At 44.2% G+C, this 21,421-nt stretch overlaps 1 protein-coding gene across 1 annotated transcript; it reads right to left on the reverse strand.

The window, feature by feature from the left end:
- Positions 1 to 1,111: 1,111 nt before the first annotated feature.
- On the reverse strand, positions 1,112 to 21,066 carry NCR3LG1 (natural killer cell cytotoxicity receptor 3 ligand 1). Its single transcript, XM_053923726.1, has 5 exons — positions 17,909 to 21,066; positions 13,615 to 13,962; positions 8,895 to 9,212; positions 7,360 to 7,453; positions 1,112 to 6,268 (listed from the first exon to the last, which is right to left on the reverse strand). The coding sequence occupies exons 1-5, from the start codon at positions 18,003 to 18,005 to the stop codon at positions 6,196 to 6,198; spliced, it is 930 nt and encodes a 309-aa protein (XP_053779701.1). The 5' UTR covers positions 18,006 to 21,066; the 3' UTR covers positions 1,112 to 6,195.
- Between the last annotated feature and the right edge of the window lie 355 nt (positions 21,067 to 21,421).

The raw sequence follows: 21,421 nt of genomic DNA on the forward strand, positions 1-21,421 counted from the left end.
TTCTATCAGATTCTCTACAAAATTATAATGTCTTTTACTAAATTTATAAAATCTCATCTGCCTTACTACTTTTTCCAAAGAATGTCATTCTCTTTCAGCCACAGTAAACAGCTTGGACTACTCCCTTTGCTCTGCAGCCACACTATTGCCATTTGCCTCCTTCCGCTTTGAGATTTACTGAACTCTGTCTACTTGGAGATTTATTGGGCCCTCCAATTATATTCTTGAAAGACTCCGGCCACACTGATGCTGCAATCCCCATATGCCACCACCAGAGGCTACTCTAACACCCTCACGTGGATAGCTCACCAGTGAGGAGTGTTCTATTCATCCCTCTAAGCGAGCTTCAACATTTTTCATCTCAAGGCACACATAAACTAATTACTAAAATTCTGCAATACACCAAAAATTTATTGCTTGTCACTCTGACCAAAAAATAGGTATAATTTTGAAATATTCATATCAGATGGCTTTTGTGTTGGCTCTCGTCATCTTTTTATTTGAGTCTAAGGGAAAAAAGGTCAGAGCCTCTGACTAGTCAGGTATTACGAGTTTTAAAAATTCTTGCAGCACACCAGTGTGCCTGCCGCAGCACAGCGGTTGACAATCGCTACTCTAAGCCAAGAGACTTAAGACCTAAGAACTGTTTCTGAGCCATTACTCCAACTTCCGGTAGCTGCCTCACAAAGGTCCAGAAATACAGCTGCACACCCCTGATAACTGCATTCAGAACAACTCTGTGTATGGTACCCGTGGCCAACACCTGGTATGAGACCCTCCACGGCCCTGTCAGCCTGTCCTGGTGGAGGCGCCCATACTTTCATCCAATTAGGAATGGCATCAGCCACCTGGGATCAGTTACAGACAATGAGGCAAGGGCCAAGCATGCCCACCAACAGGTCCTCCCCTAAGAACTGACTAGAACTGTACCGAGCCAAGACCTCTCCTCAAGACCGAATTAATGATTAGGCTCAGCACTCACAGCCCAACCCACCCTGGAGGTATGGTACACTTAGAAACCCAAGCTGCACCCTTTTCTAGTCGTGAGACCGGGGGTGGGGGTGGGGGCAAGTCACGTATCTTCTATCAAAGAATAAGTCAGGTATACATTAAAAGTGAATACTTTTATTCGTATATTGGCATGCACAGATTGACCTCACTGAACGAAGAAATTGAATTTGAAATGGAAACAGGTCAACAATAACTGGTAACAATAACTGTTGCTTTCTCTCCCCTCCCCCCCCCCTTTTTTAAATTGAGGTATAACTGACATTTGTTAGTTTCGGGTGTAAAACCGAAGATTTGATATTTGTATATATTGCAAAATAACCACCACAATAAGTCCAATTAAAATCCATCTCTATACAGTTCCAAAACTTTTCTTGTGATAACTTTTAAGATTTACGTTTAGCAACTTGTAAATATCCCATGCAGTATTAACAACTCTGGTCACCATGTACCTTTTGACAACGGTAGTCCCATGAGCTTATAGTGGAGCTAGAAAACTCCTCTTACCTAGGAAGTCATAGGCTTCCTCACGTCCTAGCACGACGCATTGCTCACGTGCCAGTGGTGATGCCGGTGTAAAAAACCTACTGCCCTGCTGGCCACATAAAAACATATATAAAAGTATATGTAATTGTGTTCAGTGCATAATACTTCATAACAATACTGTTACTGGCTCACAGGTTTACTACACTGTATTCTTATTGCTATTTTAAAGTATCTTTTTTCTAGCTATAAAAATGAGTTTGCACCCTGACGGGTGTGGCTCAGTTGGTTGGGCCTTGTCCAGCAAAGCGAAGGGTTGCCAGTTTGATTCCCGGTCAGGGCGCATGCCTTGGTTGCAGGTTCAGTCCCTGGTCAGGGCGTGTACTACAGGCAACCGATTGATATTTCTCTTTCACATTGATTTTTCTCTCCCTCTCTTCCTCCCTCCCTTTCTGTCACCCTAAAAATAAATTAAATAAGTAAGTTTGCTATAAAACAGTATGTGGTGTTAGTCTAGTAGCAGCCTCCAATCGTGTTGACGGCATCTCTTGATTGCATCATTTTCGCTTGTGCTCCATTCAGTCTCATACCGTTTTATAAATTTAGTGTAGCCTGAGTGTACAGTGAAGGCCACGCTAGTATAATGTCCCAGCCTTCCCATTCACTGACTCACCTAGAGCAACTTCCGGTTCTGCAAGCCCCATTCATGCTAAGTGCCCTGTACAGGTATACTATTTCTTCTCTTTTATACCACATTTCTACTGTACTTTTTCTATGTTGAGATACACAAATACTGACCATTGTTACAACTGCCTACAGGATTCAGCACAGTAACATGATGTACAGGCTTGCAGCCTCACTGTGTACCATACAGACCACGTGCATAGAAGGCTGTCGGGACCATCTAGGTTTGTGTGAGTACACTCAGTGATGTTAACACAGTGATGAAATTGCCTAACAACACATCTCTCAGAATGCAGTCCCTTTGTTAAGTGGCACATGGCTCTGTGTGTGTGTGTGTGTGTGTGTCACAGTTTCTTTATACATTCATCCGTTGATGGACACTTAGGGTGAGGACCCGTATTGGCTACTGTAAATAATAAACATAGAGGTACACTAACTTTAGTGTTTCCCTTTCCTGCAGACAGATTCCCAGAGGTAGAATGTCTGGATCTTTGATTTTTCTTTGAGGAACTTCCATACTATATTCTATAATGGCTACATCACTTTACATTCCCACCAACAGTACACCAAGTCAGTCTTTCCTCTTCTCCACATCCTGGCCAATACTTTTTATTTTTTATCTGTTTGATAGTAGCCACTCCAACAGGAGTGAGGTGAGGTCTCATTGTTTTGATTTGCACTTTCCTGGTGACTAATGATGTTGAGCACCTTTATATGTACCTGTTGGCCATCTGTATACCTTCTCTGGAAAGTGTTGCTTCTTTCCCTTTTCTTGGAAAAAGCTGATTGGCCGGAGGCTATTGAGGAGGGCAGTTGAACAGGCTGCTCTTGAGCAAACTGTGTGGGCCACTCCAGTTACTCACACATTCGCTGAGAAAGCTTGTGGTTTCTGCCGTCTGTCACTGTGTAAGAACCATCAGCATGCCGGTGGCTCCTCCACCTGAATACGCCATGAATGCACCATAATGAAAGCACCTCTCCTTATAATTCTTCAGTCCCCTCTCGTGTTAGGTTGGGTCTTCTAAGAAGCGGCTTTCAAGACGCATTAGAAGTACGAGAGAGTTACTGGAAGCAGTGCCTATGAAACAGGCCTCAGAAGTAGGTGAGAAAGTCTTTGGATCCTGTTGCAGGTCTGAGATCTGTGAAGGGAGGAGGGAGGGAGGATTGGGTAGCGAGAGCTTCAGACTATAGTGCAACTCCGAGAAGCTCTCAGCCACTCCGGCAGGGAGTTCCCAAGACGCCTGCTTTGTTCAGCCGCTGGCTGGAGCGCGGCCTAAGTTAGAATACTGCAGCGGATCCCTGAGACGACACAGCTGGAACTCGTTGGCTGCGTACAGTCTTCATAGCTGAGGGGGTCTCAGCAACACATATCCATGGAAAGCACACTTTTGGGGTCAAAATTTAGGTTCCTGAGGAGCTATATCAGTTAGATTTTGCTGTATAACAAGCCAGCCTAAACACGTGGTGGCTTTTAAAAAATATTTCTGGGTTTCCAGCCAAGATGGAGTCGTGGGTAGACACACTGAGCCTCCTCACACAACCAAAAGAAGGACAACAACAATTTAAAAACAAAAAACAACCAGAACTGAGAGAAAATCTAACTGCATGGAAGTCCGACAACCAAGGAGATAAAGAAGAAACATTCATCCAGACCAGTAGGAGGGGCGGAGATGGGTAGCCGGGGTGGAGAGGACTCAGGGCAACGCAGCTGGACCCAGAGACTTGGCGGATTGTGGGGCAAACGGGGCAGGCAGTGCGACCGCTAGCAGACCCCACAGCCCCACATTTGCGCATAGATAAACCAGGAGGAATGGCGGGGAAGCGAAGCAGACTGCGCAACCCAGGGCCCCAGCTCCGGGAAATAAAGCCTCAAACCTCTGATTGAAAACACCTGTGGGGGTTGAGGCAGCAGCACAAGAAACTCCCAGCCTCACAGGAGAGGTTGTTGGGGAGACCACAGGGGCCTAGAGCCTGCACAGGCCCACCCACTCGGGGAGCAGCACTAGAGAGGTCCAGTTTGATTGTGGGTAGCAGAGGGAGTGAATGAAATCTAGCAGAGAGTGGAGCAGGAGCCATTGCTCCCTCTCAGTCCCTCCCCCACATACAGTGTCACAGCTCAGCCACCAGCGTTACCCTGCCCTGGTGAACACCTAAGTCTCCGCCCCTTTACAGAACAGGTGAGCCAAGACAAAAAAAAAATGGCCCAAATGAAAGAACGGATCAAAGCTCCAGAAAAAATACAACTAAGCAATGAAGATATAGCCAACCTATCAGATGCACAGTTCAAAACACTGGTAATCAAGAAGCTCACAGAATTGGTTGAATTTGGTTGCAAATTAGATGAAAAAATGAAGGCTATGCTAAGAGAAACAAAGGAAAATGTACAGGGAACCAATAGTGATGGGAAGAAAACTGGAACTCAAATCAACGGTGTGGACCAGAAGGAAGAAAGAAACATCCAACCAGAAAAGAATGAAGAAACAAGAATTCGGAAAAATGAGGAGAGGCTTAGGAACCTCCAGGACATCTTGAAACGTTCCAACATTCAAATTATAGGGGTACCAGAAGGAGAAGAGGAAGAGCAACAAATTGAAAACTTATTTGAACAAATAATGAAGGAGAACTTCCCTAATCTGGCAAAGGAAATAGACTGCCAGGAAGTCCAGGAAGCTCAGAGAGTCCCAAAGAAGCTGGACCCAAGGAGGAACACACCAAGGCACATCATAATTACATTAGCCAAGATTAAGCAGAAGGAGAGAATCTTAGAAGCAGCAAGAGGAAAGGAGATAGTTACCTACAAAGGAATTCCCATAAGACTGTCAGCTGGTTTCTCCAAAGAGACCTTACAGGCAAGAAGGGGCTGGCAAGAAGTATTCCAAGTCAGGAAAGGCAAGGACCTATATCCAAGATTGCTCTATCCAGTAAAGCTTTCATTTAGAATGGAAGGGCAGATAAAGTGCTTCTCAGATAAGGTCAAGTTAAAGGAGTTCATCATCACCAAGCCCTTATTATATGAAATGTTAAAGGGATTTATCTAAGAAAAAGAAGATCAAAAATATGAACAGTAAAAATGACAGCAAACTCACAGTTATCAACAACCACACCTAAAACAAAAACAAAAGCAAATTAGGCAAACAACTAGAACAGGAACAGAACCACAGAAATAGAGATCACATGGAGGGTTATCAACAGGGGAGTGGGAGGGGGAGAGAGGGGGGAAAGGTACAGAGAATAAGTAGCATAAGTGGTAGGTAGAAAATAGACAGGGGGAGGGTAAGAATAGTATAGGAAATGTAGAAGCCAAAGAACTTATAAGTATGACCCATGGACATGAACTATGGGGGGGAATGTGGGAGGGAAGGGGTGTGCAGGATGGAGTGGAGTGAAGGGGGGAAATGGGACAACTGTAATAGCATAATCAATAAATATATTTAAAAATATATATTTCTGGTACATTCGAGAGTCAGCTCTGTTGATGCTGATGATCTCAGCTCACATGTCTGGAAATTGGGTGGCTGCCATGTAATCCACAGCTGGTGGTCTTCAAATAACATGGTTTTGGTCAGTGTTCTCATTATAATGTTGATGAGATGCCGTAGGAAACTAACTCTTGTTTGGTTCATAAAATCATTAGCCTACAGTAAAGTTAGTTTCATTATACACGTCGTTTTGTTTAAAGGTGCAGAACCTATGCACGCCATTGAGGACTTATGATAGACTGGCCTCCTCTAGAGCCACTCACTCCAGTTTCCATTGCCTCTCATCCTCCAGCAGGACGGCCTGGACGTGTCCTCCTCTCACAGATGTCAGAAGCACAAAAGAAAGCAAATGGAAGTACACACGGCCTCTTTCACTCCCGTCTCCTTCCATTGGTCAGAGCAAGTCACAAGGTTGAGCCCAGTGTCAAGGGGCAGCCCAGGATGGGAGGGCACTGCAAAGTTACCCAGCAAAGGACAAAGGATATAGCGCAGGGTGGGTAATTGGAGCCATCATTGCAAACCACCTGAGAATCCAGGATGATCATAAACGAAGGCTTTCGGAGTCTCTTCTTCTATAAGTATGCTTGTTAAGTGTCCGCTTACAGCAATGGTACCTGGAGAGCAGAAGCCAGAGGAAGGCAAGGAATATGAGAACATTCACAAATATCAACACATTTGAAAACCACTTCATATCCAGTTTTCACACTGACTGAAGTCCAATCAGGAGACTATGTCCCATGAATCGCCTGGTCAAGTTTAGATAAAGAAACAGACTTTTTTTCTTAGTCGACTGATTATTTTAATTTTCCTAAAGCATTTCTAATGAGATGTATTAGCTCCTGCAAAGATTTTGCCTTGGCAGGCCCCTAAATAACTGAGGGCAATTTTATTGTCTAGAACCATTTTAGCCTTGGATAGTGTGGCTCAGTGGATTAAGCACCAGCCTGTGGACCGAAAGGTTGCTGGTTGGATTCCTGGTTGGATTCCAGTCAGGGCACGTGCCTGGGTTGCAGTCCAGGTCCCCAGTTGGGGGCATGCAGGAGGCAACTGATTGAGGTTTTTATCACACATTGATGTCTCTCTCCCTCTCTTTCTGCCTCCTTTTCCTTCTCTCTAAAAATAAATACATGAAATCTTAAGAAAAAAAATAGAACCATTTTAACCAACATGCTTACACTGGTCTCTTAGGTCTCTTGAGCTGTTTTGTTTGCTATTTGGACCACAGTTAGGAATAAACATGTTTGGAAATACCAGTGAGGGTTAGAGATTCTTGGTTTAAAGGTGAAATCTGGTTGTAAGTTATCCCTTTGAGCTATTAACAAAATATGAGCACCTGGGGGAAGGAATGCCCCTCTCTGAGCTGTGGTTTCCAGGTGTGAGAACAGCGATGCGGCCCATACATGGTTCAAAGGCCTGCTCCGTACTGACACAGTGAGGTTTGGTCCACACTGAGAGTTGTGTTATGAAGAGGCAGAGGGGCTTTGCCATGCATCTCCCCCGAGTCACAAGCCACCACACGTAGGTCTGACGAGAAAGTTCTTCCCCAACACAACATCAGAAAGAGCCACACACCACAAACACACCACACAAGACCCCCCGGCATCGATCCTGAGAACTCTGCAACATCATCCGCTGGCCATGCTTCCTGAACTCCCAGAGCCAATTCCAAAACACAGGGCTCACCTTTGCTTTAGCACCCCCTTACCTCTTCCAAAAGATTGGTGCAGTCAGTACAGGTACTCCCAAACAGAGAGCAACGATCCAGACAAGTTTCCATGAGCCACTTTTGGCCTCAGATCCTGCAGAAAGAAAGAGGAGGCCAAACTTAAGAGAAAACCAACTGGCAGGGCACACAACCACTGCTAAGATCTGTGTGGTTGTGTGTCATTTCCCTGGCAGAGATATAACCACCAGTCAATCCTCCGCCGCACATCTTGTCATTCCTATCACGTACTCTTCCACACATCAGTGTGTTCAGCACTTGCCAGAAATCCATGGCAACGTCGAGCACCACGTACCACAAATATGCCATGCACGTGTTCAGAGCTTCCACACCACTATACCATCTTACACTACTGCTATGTATTGAATGTCTGTGCCCCCCCCAAATGCATATGTTGAAATCCTAATACCCCATTGTAATGGTATTTGGAGGTGGGATTTCTGGGAGGTCACAGGTCATGAGGATGGAGCCCTCATGAATGAGATTAGTGCCCTTATAAAAGGTCTCAGAGAGATCCCTCACCCCTCCCACCACACGAGGACACCACAAGACATCTGTGCCCCAGAAGAAAGCCCCCACCCACCATGCTGGCACACTGATCTCAGACTTCCAGCCTCCAGAACTGTGACAGCTATTGTTTATAAGCCACCCAGTCTGTGGCAGTCTGTTATAGCAGCCCAAAGGCATACACAAATCACCAAGACAGACCTCTTATATGCACAAAGCATATTTCAATTCCATACTCCCCAAGTGCCATACGTGCCCTGCACACGTCCCTGAACACACCACACACACACATCTCTGGCCCTTCTCTTCCTCCAGGGCCACCCCAGCCTCCATCTGGCACAGCCAGTCAGCCCCTGCCTTCCTAACCCCTCCCAGCTCCAGGCTGATGCATTTGACCAGCAGGGTCTTCCCCCCTAGGACCAGAGCCATGACCACGGAAGCCGGGGTATGAGATCAATTAACCCCACCCCACCAGCAGGAGGGGCTCTGTAGGGAGCCGTATTATCTTAAGCGAAGGATCTAGTGTGCCTGGGGAAAGCCCTTGACATTTGCAGGACTCCCTACTACGGCCTCCCCATCCTGGGCACAGAACTACTGACACAGCCTCTACCAGCCAACAGTCTGTAGTGAGCCCTGAGCCTGACCAGAAAAGTTGCTGGTAGAGCTGGGTCTCTGGCCCCTGACAGACCCGTATCCTCAGGGGACATGGGCAGGATGCCATCCCCTTTCTCCCACTCCAGGCCATACAGATAGATCACCCAGGTCACTTAAGCTGCCGTAAGCTAACAGCAACCCTGAGGACTACTGTCACTACTCCCCACCCATGAGACCACCGCCTTGGCTCAGGGAACCTGGTCTGGACTGCTGCCTCTGGGGCTGAGCTAGGCCAAACGAGGCTTTTTCTCCTTCCCCAGTGGCCCCCATCTTGGCTCAGACTGACTGGGAACCTGAGTTTTACATTATACCCCCTCAAGGCAAAGAGTAGGGGAAACGTCTAGGAAGATGCTTACCGTTCTCAGGCAGGGTGATGTTCCCCCTCCAGGGGGTGGACAGGGATATGTGCTGTACCATACATTGGTAGGTCACATTGTGTTCCGGATAGTGCTTCAGCCTCAGCGAGCTAGTGACATTAAATGTGTTGTCTTCATTCTCAATGGCAGAATTGGTGGTGACGCCCTCAGAAATCTCCAGATACTGGGAATTCTGGCTCCATTTATACCACGTTATGTTAATGGCCTTTGGGAAGAACCCACTTGCCTTACACCAAAGACACTGGTCATCATTATCTTTCGCCTTGGCTTCCTCCACAAATATGCTGACTGGGAGAGCTGCCGAGGGAGAAGAGTCATACTTTGAGGGTAGGTTGGGACAAGGTTATTATCAGTTCAATGTCTGACCCAGAGCAAGCCTTCAGGAAGGGTGAGTGAAGCGAATGGGATTCTGCTTAAGCTAAGTATTCTGGGTACGTTCACCTCAGTGCCAGCAAGGTGCTGATACTCCATGACCCTGACTCTCACAGCCGCTTTGCAGAGCAGTTTCTTACGCCACTCTGTGTCATAGACAACTTTGACAATCTGAGGAAAGCTCTGGAACACTGTTGTGGGAGAGATTGCTAACTGCTGCCCATTTCATTCTTCAGTGATACATCTAAGTTAAAGCTGCATCTCCCATCCTCCACTGCAGCCGGTGTAGCCATCTGAACTCAGGGTCCACAAGTTCGAGTAGAATCAGAAGTAGGGAGAGCAACCTCAAGGAAATATCCTTAAAGAACAAGGGTATCTTAAAGGAAAGGACTCTGCCCTTCTCTCTTTCTGCAGAATGGCTGGAATACCGTGTGACGGAAAAGCCATCTCCACACACAAGCTGCATGTTGAGGACCGAAAAGTGGCAAGACAAAAGTCCCCTGGGTCCCAGATGATCACAGAACTGCCCTACCTGCCCTGGTCTGGCTACATTTTTGTGTAAGAAAAATAAACTAGCTTTTTAAAATTCCCTGTTGACTTCTGGTTTCCCCTCGGATACATAAAGACCTTAGAAGTTATCACCACCACCCCTCCTAGGATGAAAAAAGGCTGAACTGAAACACCTACAAATCAACAACTTTTCTTAGCTCCATCAGAGAAGTGAGGTGACAGGGCAAACCACCCACCTGAAAACTAGAGAGACAAGCAGACTGAGAGGACCACTGCCAAGATCGTGTCTCCTTACACAGAAGGTGCTAGGCTCATAACTTTGACAATTTGCTAAAGGACGTGGGTGGATTAGCTGGAGAGTAAGAACTGAGGGCCCTGTCTTAGGAGGTTTTCATGGGTTTCACCTCCAGAAACCCCACCAGGTTCTTGCAGCTGCGAGAGAAAGCCCCTTCTGTTTTGGGGAGGAAAGGATAAGCAACCATTTAAAAATATACCCAGTGCATTCTCCAAAACAAAGAATGCCCTCAAGAAAGGAGACTTTTCCAGAGCCCTGGCTAACCTAGGAGAACAAAGATTAGCTCTCCAGCCATCTATAACCTTCCTGTCTCACCTGAGGACACTTTGAAGGTCATAGCCTAGGGTCTCAGGCCACTCAAAGGGTGAGATTTAATCATAATCACCTCTTTACCACCAAGTCAGCAGGGCTCCAGTATAATAACAGTGGATTACAACTGAGAAAGCTGCAAGACACAACTGGATTTAAGGACTTCGTAGGGAAACTCAAAGAAAACAGTGAAGGGGCAAAGACACTAGAGGAAAACTGAAATCTCTGACACCTACAGCTACGGCATCGACATTAAACACAGCCCAGGTCCCAGCCATAGAATCTCACACTAAAAGCCAATTTACCTCAGTTCCTATTCCCTGGTACGTACTATCTGGCTTTCAACAAAAAACACTACAAGGCATGCCGAAAAGTGTGAACAGACAAAGTAATCATCAGAACCAGGCTCGGGTATGATACAGATTTTGGAATAATCAGATAGGGAATTTAAAATAACTATGACTAAAACGTTAAGAGCACTAATGGAAAAAGCAAGAACAGGTGGATAATGTGAGCAGAGAGAAGGATGCTCTCTGAGAAAGAATTAAAAGGAAATGCTCGAAACTAAAAACACTATAAAAGAAATGAGAATGCCTTTGACAGGCTCATCAGTAGACTTAACTTAAGGAGAGAATCAGCCAGCTTAAATATGTCCATTAAAATTCCCAAACTCAAATTCAAAGAGCAAAAAGAATGGCGGGGGAAACCCAGAAGGAAAAGAAATATCCAAAAACTGTGGACACATGAAAAAGGTGTAACGCACATGTAACAGGAATACCAATGAAAGTAAAGAAAAAGGAGGAGAAATAATTTGAAAAAAAATGGCTGAGAATTTTCCAGAATTAATGACAGACACCAAAGCACAGATCCAGGAAGCTTAGAGAACACCAAGTAGGAAAATACCACATCATATTCAAAATGCAGGGAATATATTTTTTTGTCAAAAAACAATGAGAAAACCTTCCAAAAATTCCAGAAAAAAAAATAACTTACTCAGAGAGGAACAAGGATAAGAATGACACTAGACTTCTTAAATAAGCAAGGAAAGAGGGACATGAAATATTTTAAGTGTTGGAAGAAAATAATTCACCAATCTAGAATCCTATATCCAGAAAAATTATCCTTCAAAAATAAAGTATAAATATATGTCAAATAAACAAAAACTGAGAGACTGTGTTGCCCATAGACCTGCCTTACAAAATGTTAAAAGAAGTTCTTCAGAAAGGAGGAAAATGATATGGGTCAGAAACTAGAATCTACGTAAAGAAAGGAAGAGCATCAGCTCTGACCAGTGTGGCTCAGTCGGTTGGCGTCATCCTGCAAAGTGAAAGGTCAGGGCACATGCCTGGGCTGTGGGTTTGGTCCCAGGTCAGGGTGCATATGAGAGGCAACTGATCAATGTTTCTTGCTCACGTCGATGTTTCTCTCCCCTGTTTCTCCCTCCCTTCCCCTCCCTAAGTACATCAACTAAGAGACAGACCGACCATCAGAGGGGATTAAAACAAAAGTCTCAAATATTTGTTTGTACAAGAAACCCACTTTATATAGCGGGGATAAATGGTGATGGAAGGAGACTTGACTTGGGGTGGTGAGCACACAGTACAGTGTATAGGTGATGCATTACAGAATTGTACATCTGCAACCTATATAACTGTATTAACTAATGTCACCCCAATAAACTCAATAAAAAAAGAAATGCACTTTAAATATGAAGACCCACATAGATTTAAAAGTAGAGGATTAAAAAAGATACACCACACCAACAGTAATCCAAAGAAAACTGGAGTAGCTCTATGAATTTCAAAGTAGGCTTCAGAACAAGAAAAATTATCAGGGACATCTGAGTAAACCATGGACTTTAATTAATAAAAATATATCAATATCGGTTCATTAATTGTAACAAATATACCTTCTTAATGCAAGATGTTAGTAATAGGGGAAGTGGTATGCAGAGGCAGGACCTCTTACTATCTTTGCAATTTTTCCGTAAATCTAAAACTGTTCTAAAAAATGATGTCTATTAATTTTTTAAAATCTTTTATTTTAGGCTTTCTGTCAGTTGCAGGGGAAATGAATCCTAATATACATTCCCATCCCCCAAATTAATATGTATAAAACACTCAAAGTCTTAAGTACAACTTTGGAGGGCTCATAAACACGGCCCCCCTGTCATAGCCCGAACTGTGTCTCCCGCCCCCAAATTCATATGTTGAAGTCCTAACCCCAGTCCCTCAGACCGTGGCTGTATTTGAAGGGAGGGTCTTTATTGAGATGGTTGTTAAAATGAGGTCATTAGCTTGGGCCCTAATCTAATATAACTCATGTCTTTACAAGAAAGGGAGATGAGGACACAGGCACAGGCCCTGTGAGGACATGGGGAGAAGACAGACATTTGCAAGCCAAGGACAGAGGTGGCAGAAGAACCAACCCTGCTGACACCTCCACCTCAGACTTCTAAACTCCAGAATTGTGACAATGAATTTCTGTTATTTAGGCCACCCAATCAATGGTATTTTGTTATGGCTGCTCTAGCAAACTAATACACCCTCCTCACAAGCTCATCTACATAGTATTACCAGACCTGTTTATAACAGAGGAAAGTGGAGCTCAAATTAGCGTTTAGGGCGTATTGCTGTTGTTATACATCTTGACCGAGCACCTAACTCAGAACAGCACTCGGCTCACCTTTTTCGTACATTGTCTTATGTAGTGCTTGGAACACTAAGAGGCAGGTATGATTTATCACCCCATTTTGCACGTGGGAAAGTTTCAGGTCCATAAACATTGAATGACTGGCCTCATCACCCAGTTTGGAAGCAGCACAGCTGGCATAGGATTCACATCTGTTCCCAGCTGCCTTTCAGAGGCACCTCTTCAGTGAACACTGACTGTCCACACACTAGGTGAACTATGTAATAATTACTAGGGCTTTCTTCTACCGAACACTTCTACTGGGCCAAGCACTACACCAAGAGTTTTTCAATCCTCTTAGTAGGTACCATTACATTTGTTTAGGGCAAAGGACATTGAGGTTCACCATGAATAATAACTTGCCTCAAGTTATCCAGGTGTCCATGAAAGCCCAGGACTCAAACCCATGTCTATCTGACTCTTAGGCCCAGGCACCAAACCTTTGCTCCACTTGGCCCATCCACATCGCCACCCAAGTCCCATCACCACGGGAACCACAGGACACCGCCACCAGGCACTCACCTACAACCTCCAGAAAGACTGTCCCCTGGCCCTTATCAGGGGTATTCACCACCTTACATCGGTACTCTCCTGCCTCCTTCAGCTGGATTCCAGGCAGCTGCAGGGAGGCGTCCCCCTTCGCCAGCCCCTGAAGAGACACGCTGGCTCCTGGTCGGAATGCCTTTCGGTGTTTTCCATAAAACTCAAACACCTTGTGACCTGTTCCATTCACCGGATTCTTCCAAACCCAGGTAACACCCATACTTGTGATGTTCAGGTGTGAAGAACCAGGGACCTTGCAGGAGATGGTGGCAGTGTGATTCAGCAACACAGTCTGAGTGTCCCCTGCCATCTCCACTCTCAAGGAATCTGTGGCAACAAGAAAACTCAGTTATGGGAGAACCTTGGGGGAAAAACACAGGGCTTGTACTCTCAAACACTACCATGTAATTGGAAACAAATTCCTTGGGGGGCCCCCGTACAGAGGCCCTCAGTTCATGACATCTTGTTAATCCAGATAAGATCCTCCACCTTCATTCTTTTTTTTCAAGATTGTTTTGGCTATCCTGGGTCTCTTGCAATTTCATGGAAATTTTCAAATCAGTTTATTAATTTCTCCAAAGTCGTCAGCAGAGATTCTAATAGGAATTGCATTGAATCTGTAGATCAGTTTGGGGAGTACCGCCATCTTAACAATGTTGTCTTCTAATCCATGAATGTGTTTCTGGGATGTACTATGGACTGAGTATTTGTGTCCCTCCAAAATTCATAATCCTCAGTGTGATGGTGTTTGAAGGAGAGGCCTTTGGGAGGCAGTTAGGTCATGAGGGTAGAGCCCTCCTGAATGGGATCAGTGCCGTTACAAGAAACAGGAGAGGGATGAAAGAAATAATCTCTCCACACCTGGGGATGGAGTAAAGTGTTCATGAACTAGCCAGAAATAGGCCTCTCTCTGGAAACAAAGCAGTCAACACCTTGATCTTAGACTTCCCGGCCTCCAGAACAGTGAGAAATAAATTTCTGTTGTTTAAGCCACTCAGTCTAAGGTATTTGTTACGGCAGCCTGAGAAGACTAAGACAAGATAGTTTTCTATATCACTTATTTAGCTCTTCTTAAATTTCTTTCAACAATAAAATAGTTTTATAGTTTTCAGAGTATAAGTTTTATGGTTTTCCTGTTAAATTTATTCCTAAGTATTTTATTCTTTTTGGTGATACTATATATGAAATTATTTTATTAATTTTTATTAATAAAATATTATTAATTTTTTCAGATTTCTCATTGCACATTTATAGAACTATTTACTCTTTTTTAATTCTATTCCCCTCCCCCATCAGGCAACCAGTCTAAGATGATTAATATCTATGTTTTTCTTCTCTTTAAAACTGTCTTGTTCTGTCCTGGCCGGGTGGCTCCCTTGATTGTAGCATTATTTCATATACCAAAAGGTTGTGGGTTTGATCCCCAGTCAGGGCACATATGGGAGGCAACCAATCAATGCTTCTCTCTCATATAGATGTTTTTCTCTGTTTTTCTCTCTGTCTCTCTCTCTCCACCCCCCCTTTCCTCTCTCTAAAATCAATAAAAACATATCCTTGGGTGAGTATTTAAAAAAAAAACATCGTATTCTGTTTCTCAAACTTACAGAAATAGTATTGAGTTTATATGTCATTATTTCTCCTCTTTTTATAATTATTTTTTTTATCCTCACCCCAGGACTTGTTTTTCTTCATTGCATTTAGAGAGAGAGGAAAAGATAGAGAGAGAAACATCTATGAGAGAGAAGCAGAGATCGGTCACCTCCTGGATGCACCCGGATTAAGGACCTAACCCTCAAGCTTTCAAATACGGGATAATGCTCCAACTAACTAAGCCCTAACTAACCAAAAGGGCTGGTTCTCCTTTCAGCACTATGCTTTCCAGATTGGTCCACACTGCTGTGTGTACAGCTAGTCCTTTGCTTGAAGTTGCTGCTCATTTCTCCATGGTGAGCATCCACATCTGGCTCATCTGTAGCCGCACTGATGGACACCCATATGGTCTAGATTCCCATATCACCACCACCACCACTTGGCATCCCCCAGCCTGTTTGGGCCAGTCTAATAAATGTCAAGTGATATCTTACTATTGTTTTAACTTTTGTTCTCTGGTTAGTAATGACTTAAAATATCTCTTCATATGCCTTTCAGGCTTTTGGTTTCTTGTTCAATAATTAAACAGAAACGTCCAGCAGTGTTCACAGAAAGAGTAAAAAGACTCCTTCGCTGCAGGTGGATGCTGCATTGTCTGCAAACTCCTAATTGTTGCTCCGGGTTCTTTCAGGTCAGTGTGAGGGTATTCCTCGCTGCCTGCAGAACCCTGGAATGGGCAGGAAGGCAAGGGCATGGAAAGGGAAAAGGTCTGCATGTCTGTTGTTCTCAGCACTTGGCTAGGCTAGAAAAGGAGGGACCTGCCCAGAACTCCTTCAGGACAGGCAAAGACCGCGACATCTCAACGTGAAAAACTACAGTGAGAATGAAGGAATGTCTGAGATCCAAGGAATACAAAGAGGCCATACATGATATGCATTTGAGCAACGAGAAAGTGATAAGTGAATTTGATGAGATGGCTAGGGTAGAGGGTGAGGTGAAGACAGGCAGACAGAAATGAGGTGAGGGAGGGGGTATGTGAATACAAGAATTTTACAGGACCCCTTCCACCCTGGGGCCCAAAGTAACTTAGGAGTGGCTGCGGGGCACCACAAAGGCACTTTGTAGACATTCCTTTTGTGTAGTGCCTATGGCAGACATTTGCCAGGCCAGGGCTTTAATCTGATGCTAATATTGTGTTGGCCAAAAAGTTCATTTCGTTTTTTTCCCGTACGATGGCTCTAGTAGTACTTTGTTGTCTTTAACTTCATTCGAAGCAATTTTGTTAGATTGTATTGTGACAATTGTCATATCAGTGTGCATTTAAAAAAAACTTAGCAAACTTGGTGAATTTTTGTGCAGCCATTTGAATACTGAAGATGGAAGAAGATATGCAACATTTTTGGCGTATTATGCTTCATTATTTCAATAAAGGTAAAAACAGAATTGAAACACAAAAATTGATTTGTGCAGTATATAGAGAAGGTGCTTGACTGATCAGATGTGTTAAAAGTGATTTGCAAAGTTTCTTGATACTATTGACATTTTGGCCAAATAATTCTTTGCTGTGGGGCTGTCTTATGCATTGGAAGATGTTTAGCAGCATCTCTGGCCTCTGCCCACTAGAAGCCAATAGTGAGAGATAGCCAACATACTCAAAATATCCAACAATAAAGTTATTGGTGAAAATGAAAAATGTGTTATTTTCCAGAAAAAATGTAATGAACTTTTTGGCCAGCCCAATACATTGCTTTAATTTTCATTTTCATTATCCAACTTGAGCTCTCTATGTTTCAGGAGCAGATTTCTTTTCTTTTCTTCCTTTCTTCTTCTTCTTTTTTTTTAATGAAGACCTTTGCTTAAAAGGCCCCATCCTGTTTGTCTTACTAGTGAACATGTTCAGCAGTGTTGGAAAGTAGATTCAAGCTTTCAAGGAAAGGCAGAAATGACTCCTAAATCTTTGCAAAGATGGGGAGAAAAAAGCAGTAGCAGATTTTCATCCTTTGCATGGAGTAATATTTATGGTGCAATGAAAAATTAAAAAGAAAACAGCCTGAAGAAGCATTTTTTTTTAATGAAAAATGTTTGAATATCACCACTCGCTCTCAGTAAAGACTTTAGTGAAAGGCTACATACCTCATTGACCAGCAGAGTTCCAGCATCTCGGATGATGCAATAGAGGAGCTAAAATTCACAGAGCAGAGAAATGGACATCACACGGAGGGTTTTCAGTGGGGAGGGGGAGGGGAAGAATGGAGGGGGAAAGGTACAGAGAATAAGAAGCATAATTGGTAGGCATAAAATAGGTGGGGAGAAGTTAAGAATGGTACAGGAAACAGAGAAGTCAAAGAACTTACAACCCGTGGACATGAACTAAGGAGGGGGAGGGGGAATGCTGGAGGGTTGGGGGTGCAGGGCGGAGGAGAGATAAAGGGGGGAAATTGGGAAAACTGTAAAAGCATAATCAATAAAACATACTTTAAAAAAAAAATCTACAGGGCACTCAACCTGAAGGAGGCAGTCACAGGCTCCTACAAGTGCTGACGGGATCATTAACTAATTCTCGAATTAATGAATGAATCTAATTTCAAAAAGTAGAGCTCAGAGTCAGGGACTCCAGAAGGGGTCGACCAGAGAGCAGCTAGCGACAACCACCCCTCTCCCGCAAACCTCGCCTAGGTCTTACCTGAGGTGAGCGACAGGAGTCCCAAAAGCAGGACCAGAAGCTTCCCCAAAAAGCCGCACAGTATGCGGGCTGCTGCCGCCTCCACGTTCACGGCCATTCCTGGTTTGGGCCTTGGTTTGGGTCTGCAGGGGCCCCAGCCTGGGTCCCTGCCTCGGTGGCCACCTGCTAAGTTTGTTCCCGCACAGCGAAGCACCCGATCCCAATAGGCAACTGGCAGTACGCAGCGGGCGAAGAAACCTTTCGCAGGGTGATGTGGAGCAGCCGCACCTTCTAAATCTTTCGGCCCGTTCTGCAATCCGATGCTGAAACACGCTGGCCCGGCGCCCGATCAGGGAATCCGTGGTCACGGGGCCGCGGCCGCTGCTGCCTCCGAATGTGACGTTTTGGCCCAGCCGCCTTGCCAGAAACATCACTGGCTCCGCCCCCCCTTCCCCCCCGCGCCCCGCGGATTGCAAAACCAACCAGGAGTTGTGTGCTGGTCTTAGGAAACCGCCAGCCAGAGTGGGTGTTCCCCAGGCTGGCACGTAATATATGGACTCTTGACTTCCTGAAGGAAAGATTTCATACTTTTTTCCACGTGAGTTCGAGAGCACCTCTTTATTAAAGCTGGGGACAGTGAAATAAGGAAGGGCTTAGGGTAGAGGGAGCAACGAGAGAGACCCGGTGGTTCTGCTTTGGCTCCCTACCAACGTTACAAAGCAAAGAAAGGACCCAAGCAGACTGAAGCTAGTTCACTAGAGTGAAATAGAAAAGAGTTAACCTTGGAGACAGGTTCAGGGATAAAAGCCCAGGACAGCTGTTGCTGCCCACTGTTCCCCTGGTTGCAAGTCTCATGGGGACTCTTAGAGTTCAGGAGAAAGAAAGTAAAAAGTTCATTGCCCAAAGAAAAGGCACAGGCATGTTTTAGAGTGAGGACCCACTGGCATCTTTGTCTTGAGGATTTTGATCTTCTGTGGGTGAGAATCTTAGGAAAGAGGTTCAGTAGAATATTCATCAGTTTTCTAGCTGTGTTAATATGCTGATGCACCAAAATGAAGCTATAGGGAGTTTGGCATTATGCTCTGGTCAGTTACACCGCTTTACTTTTATCTTGGGTCTGTCTGGTTCTAGCCGGGTTTTTGTTATTTGTTCCCCTGACTCCATCCGTCCTTGGGTTTGGCTAGCACAAATGGCATTATCTGGGTCTCTGTTCTCTTTCTCCCTGACCAGGGTGACTTAAACTTTTCTGTGGTCAGGGAGGAGAGGTAGAAACCATTTGTTCTCAGGTGTCCTTGGTTAGGGAAGATAAGGTCTTATAATTCAATAGCTGGCGGTAAATTGGTGAAATTGTTTGGCCTTGTTTAATTATCTTGTCCCAGTTTCCGCATTCCACTTGCCAAGGAGTTTTCCTAGCTTCTTACTATCCTGCCTCACATGATAAACTTATGTTATTTTTTTTTAAGCTTCCATTACTTAAACTGGCAGCTCAATTTATATCTTTAGGATGCTTCAGTCCAGTGCCTGAAGGCAGCCTCCCCAGCTAAACAGCTCTGCCCTGCTCTGCTCCATGCTGGTCTGCCTAAAGTCACCCCACAGCAACCATTTACTGCACTCTACCTGCTGCTGTCCATCGGGGGTGAGTAAAGCATAGTCCTTAGCCTCAGAAATCTACTCGAGCCCGGTACTGTTCGAAGTAGCTGCAACAAACAACCCTTTTGAACGAAAATGTCCAACCCATTGAGGACTGATTTTTTTCCTCATTAAACTTTGTTTTTGCCCCAGGTGGTGTGGCTCACTGGATTGAGCACCCACCTGTGAACCAAAGGGTCGCCAGTTCAATTCCCGGTCAGGGCACATGCCCAGGTTGTGGGCCAGGTCCCCCAAGGGGAGAGCACGAGAGGTAACCACACACTGATGTTTCTCTCCTTCTCTCCCTCCCTCCCTTCCCCTCTATCTGAAACTAAATAAAATAAAATCTTTTTAAAAAACCTTTATTTTATAAAACAACTGACCTGTACTCTTCAGTAATACCCATGTCATGAAGGACAAAGAAAGGCCGAAGACCTATTGCAGGTCAGGGGAAATGAAAGAGACATGGCAACTAAATGCAAAGCTTAATCCTGAATGAAACCCTGAATCGTGAAAAAAATTACTAAGAAGGATAGTATTGAGACAAATGGCGAATACTATTAATATGTGATAGATTAATACTATTGGAACAATGTTAAATTTCCTGCATTTAATCATTATAAAATGGTTATTACAAAATAATGTTTTTGTTCTTTTTTTTTTTTTTAATTGATTTTGGAGAGAGAGAGAGGAAAGGGGGCAGGCAGAGAGAGAGAGAGAGAAATGGGTTTGTTGTTCCACTTATTTGTGTACCTTCCCTGACTTGGGATTGAACCCACAGCCTTGGTATATCCTCACAACACTCTAACCAACTGAGCTACCCAGCCAGGGTTAAAGTCTTTGTTCTTAGGAAATACTCACATATTTAGGGTATAGGACCACAATGTATGCAACTCAATTCTGAAATACTTCAGTAAAAGAAAAAAGAATTATACAAAGAGAGAAAGCTTGAGCACACGTGTGGTAGAATGCTAACAATTGATAAATATAGAAATGGGCATACTAGGATTATTTGCACTATTATTGTAATTTTTTTTGGTTAGATTTGACTTTTTTCTCCAAAGTTAACATTTACAAACACATACGTATGCACAACTAAAAGCAACGTGTGATCCTGGATGAGCTCTTGGCCTAGAAAAAAACATGTTAGTGGGAAAATTGGCAAAATTTGCAGGTTGGTTGGTAGAATTGTATTAATTTCAACTGCCTGATTTTAATTACATTGTAAGATGTTAACATTTGGAGAAGCTAGGTGAAGGGGATATGGAAATTCTCTGTGCCATTTCTGCAAGTTTTTCGAGTCTGAAATGATTTCAAATTGAAAAGTTAGACAAAAAAATTGAACACTCACATTCTAAAACTCCTAGACTTTTTCCTCTAGACTTTAGAAGGAAAAACATCGTATACAGCTGACTCTTAAACAATGCAAGGGTTAGGGGTGCTGACCTCCTGCACAACTAAAACTCATGTATAACTTCACTCCTAGTAAAGTTAACTACTAACAGCCATCTTTTTCTTCTCTCTCTAATTTTATTGTTATTCAAGTACAGTTCTCTGCCCTTTCCCCCCACCCCAGCCTAACCCCCAGCCCTCCCCACCTCCCTCCCATTTCCACCACCCCACCCCACTTCCCATTATTGTCCATGTGTCCTTTATAATTGTTCCTACAAACCCTTCACCCTTTCCCCCTGAAATTCCCTCCCCTCTCCCCTCTGGTCACTGTCGTCCTTTTCTCAGTTTCAGTGTCTTTGGTTATATATTGTTTGTTTTGTTGATTAGGTTCCAGTTAAAGGTGAGATCATATGGTATTTGTCTTTCACCACCTGACTTATTTCGCTTAGCATAATGCTTTCCAGTTCCATCCATACTGTTGCAAAGGGTAGGAGCTCCTTCTTTCTTTCTGCT

The sequence above is a fragment of the Desmodus rotundus genome, chromosome 5, assembly GCF_022682495.2.
Source record: "Desmodus rotundus isolate HL8 chromosome 5, HLdesRot8A.1, whole genome shotgun sequence".
In the NCBI taxonomy this organism is placed as follows: Eukaryota; Metazoa; Chordata; class Mammalia; order Chiroptera; family Phyllostomidae; genus Desmodus; species Desmodus rotundus.

Coding starts and splice junctions, on each gene's coding strand:
- NCR3LG1 (XM_053923726.1), bottom strand. CDS start 18,005: ATGGCCGTGAACGTGGAGGCGGCAGCAGCCCGCATACTGTGCGGCTTT. Junction 9,213..13,614: donor AGTCTTTCTGGAGGTTGTAG/GTGAGTGCCTGG, acceptor CTCCCTCGGCAG/CTCTCCCAGTCAGCATATTT. Junction 7,454..8,894: donor CATCACCCTGCCTGAGAACG/GTAAGCATCTTC, acceptor TTCTTTCTGCAG/GATCTGAGGCCAAAAGTGGC.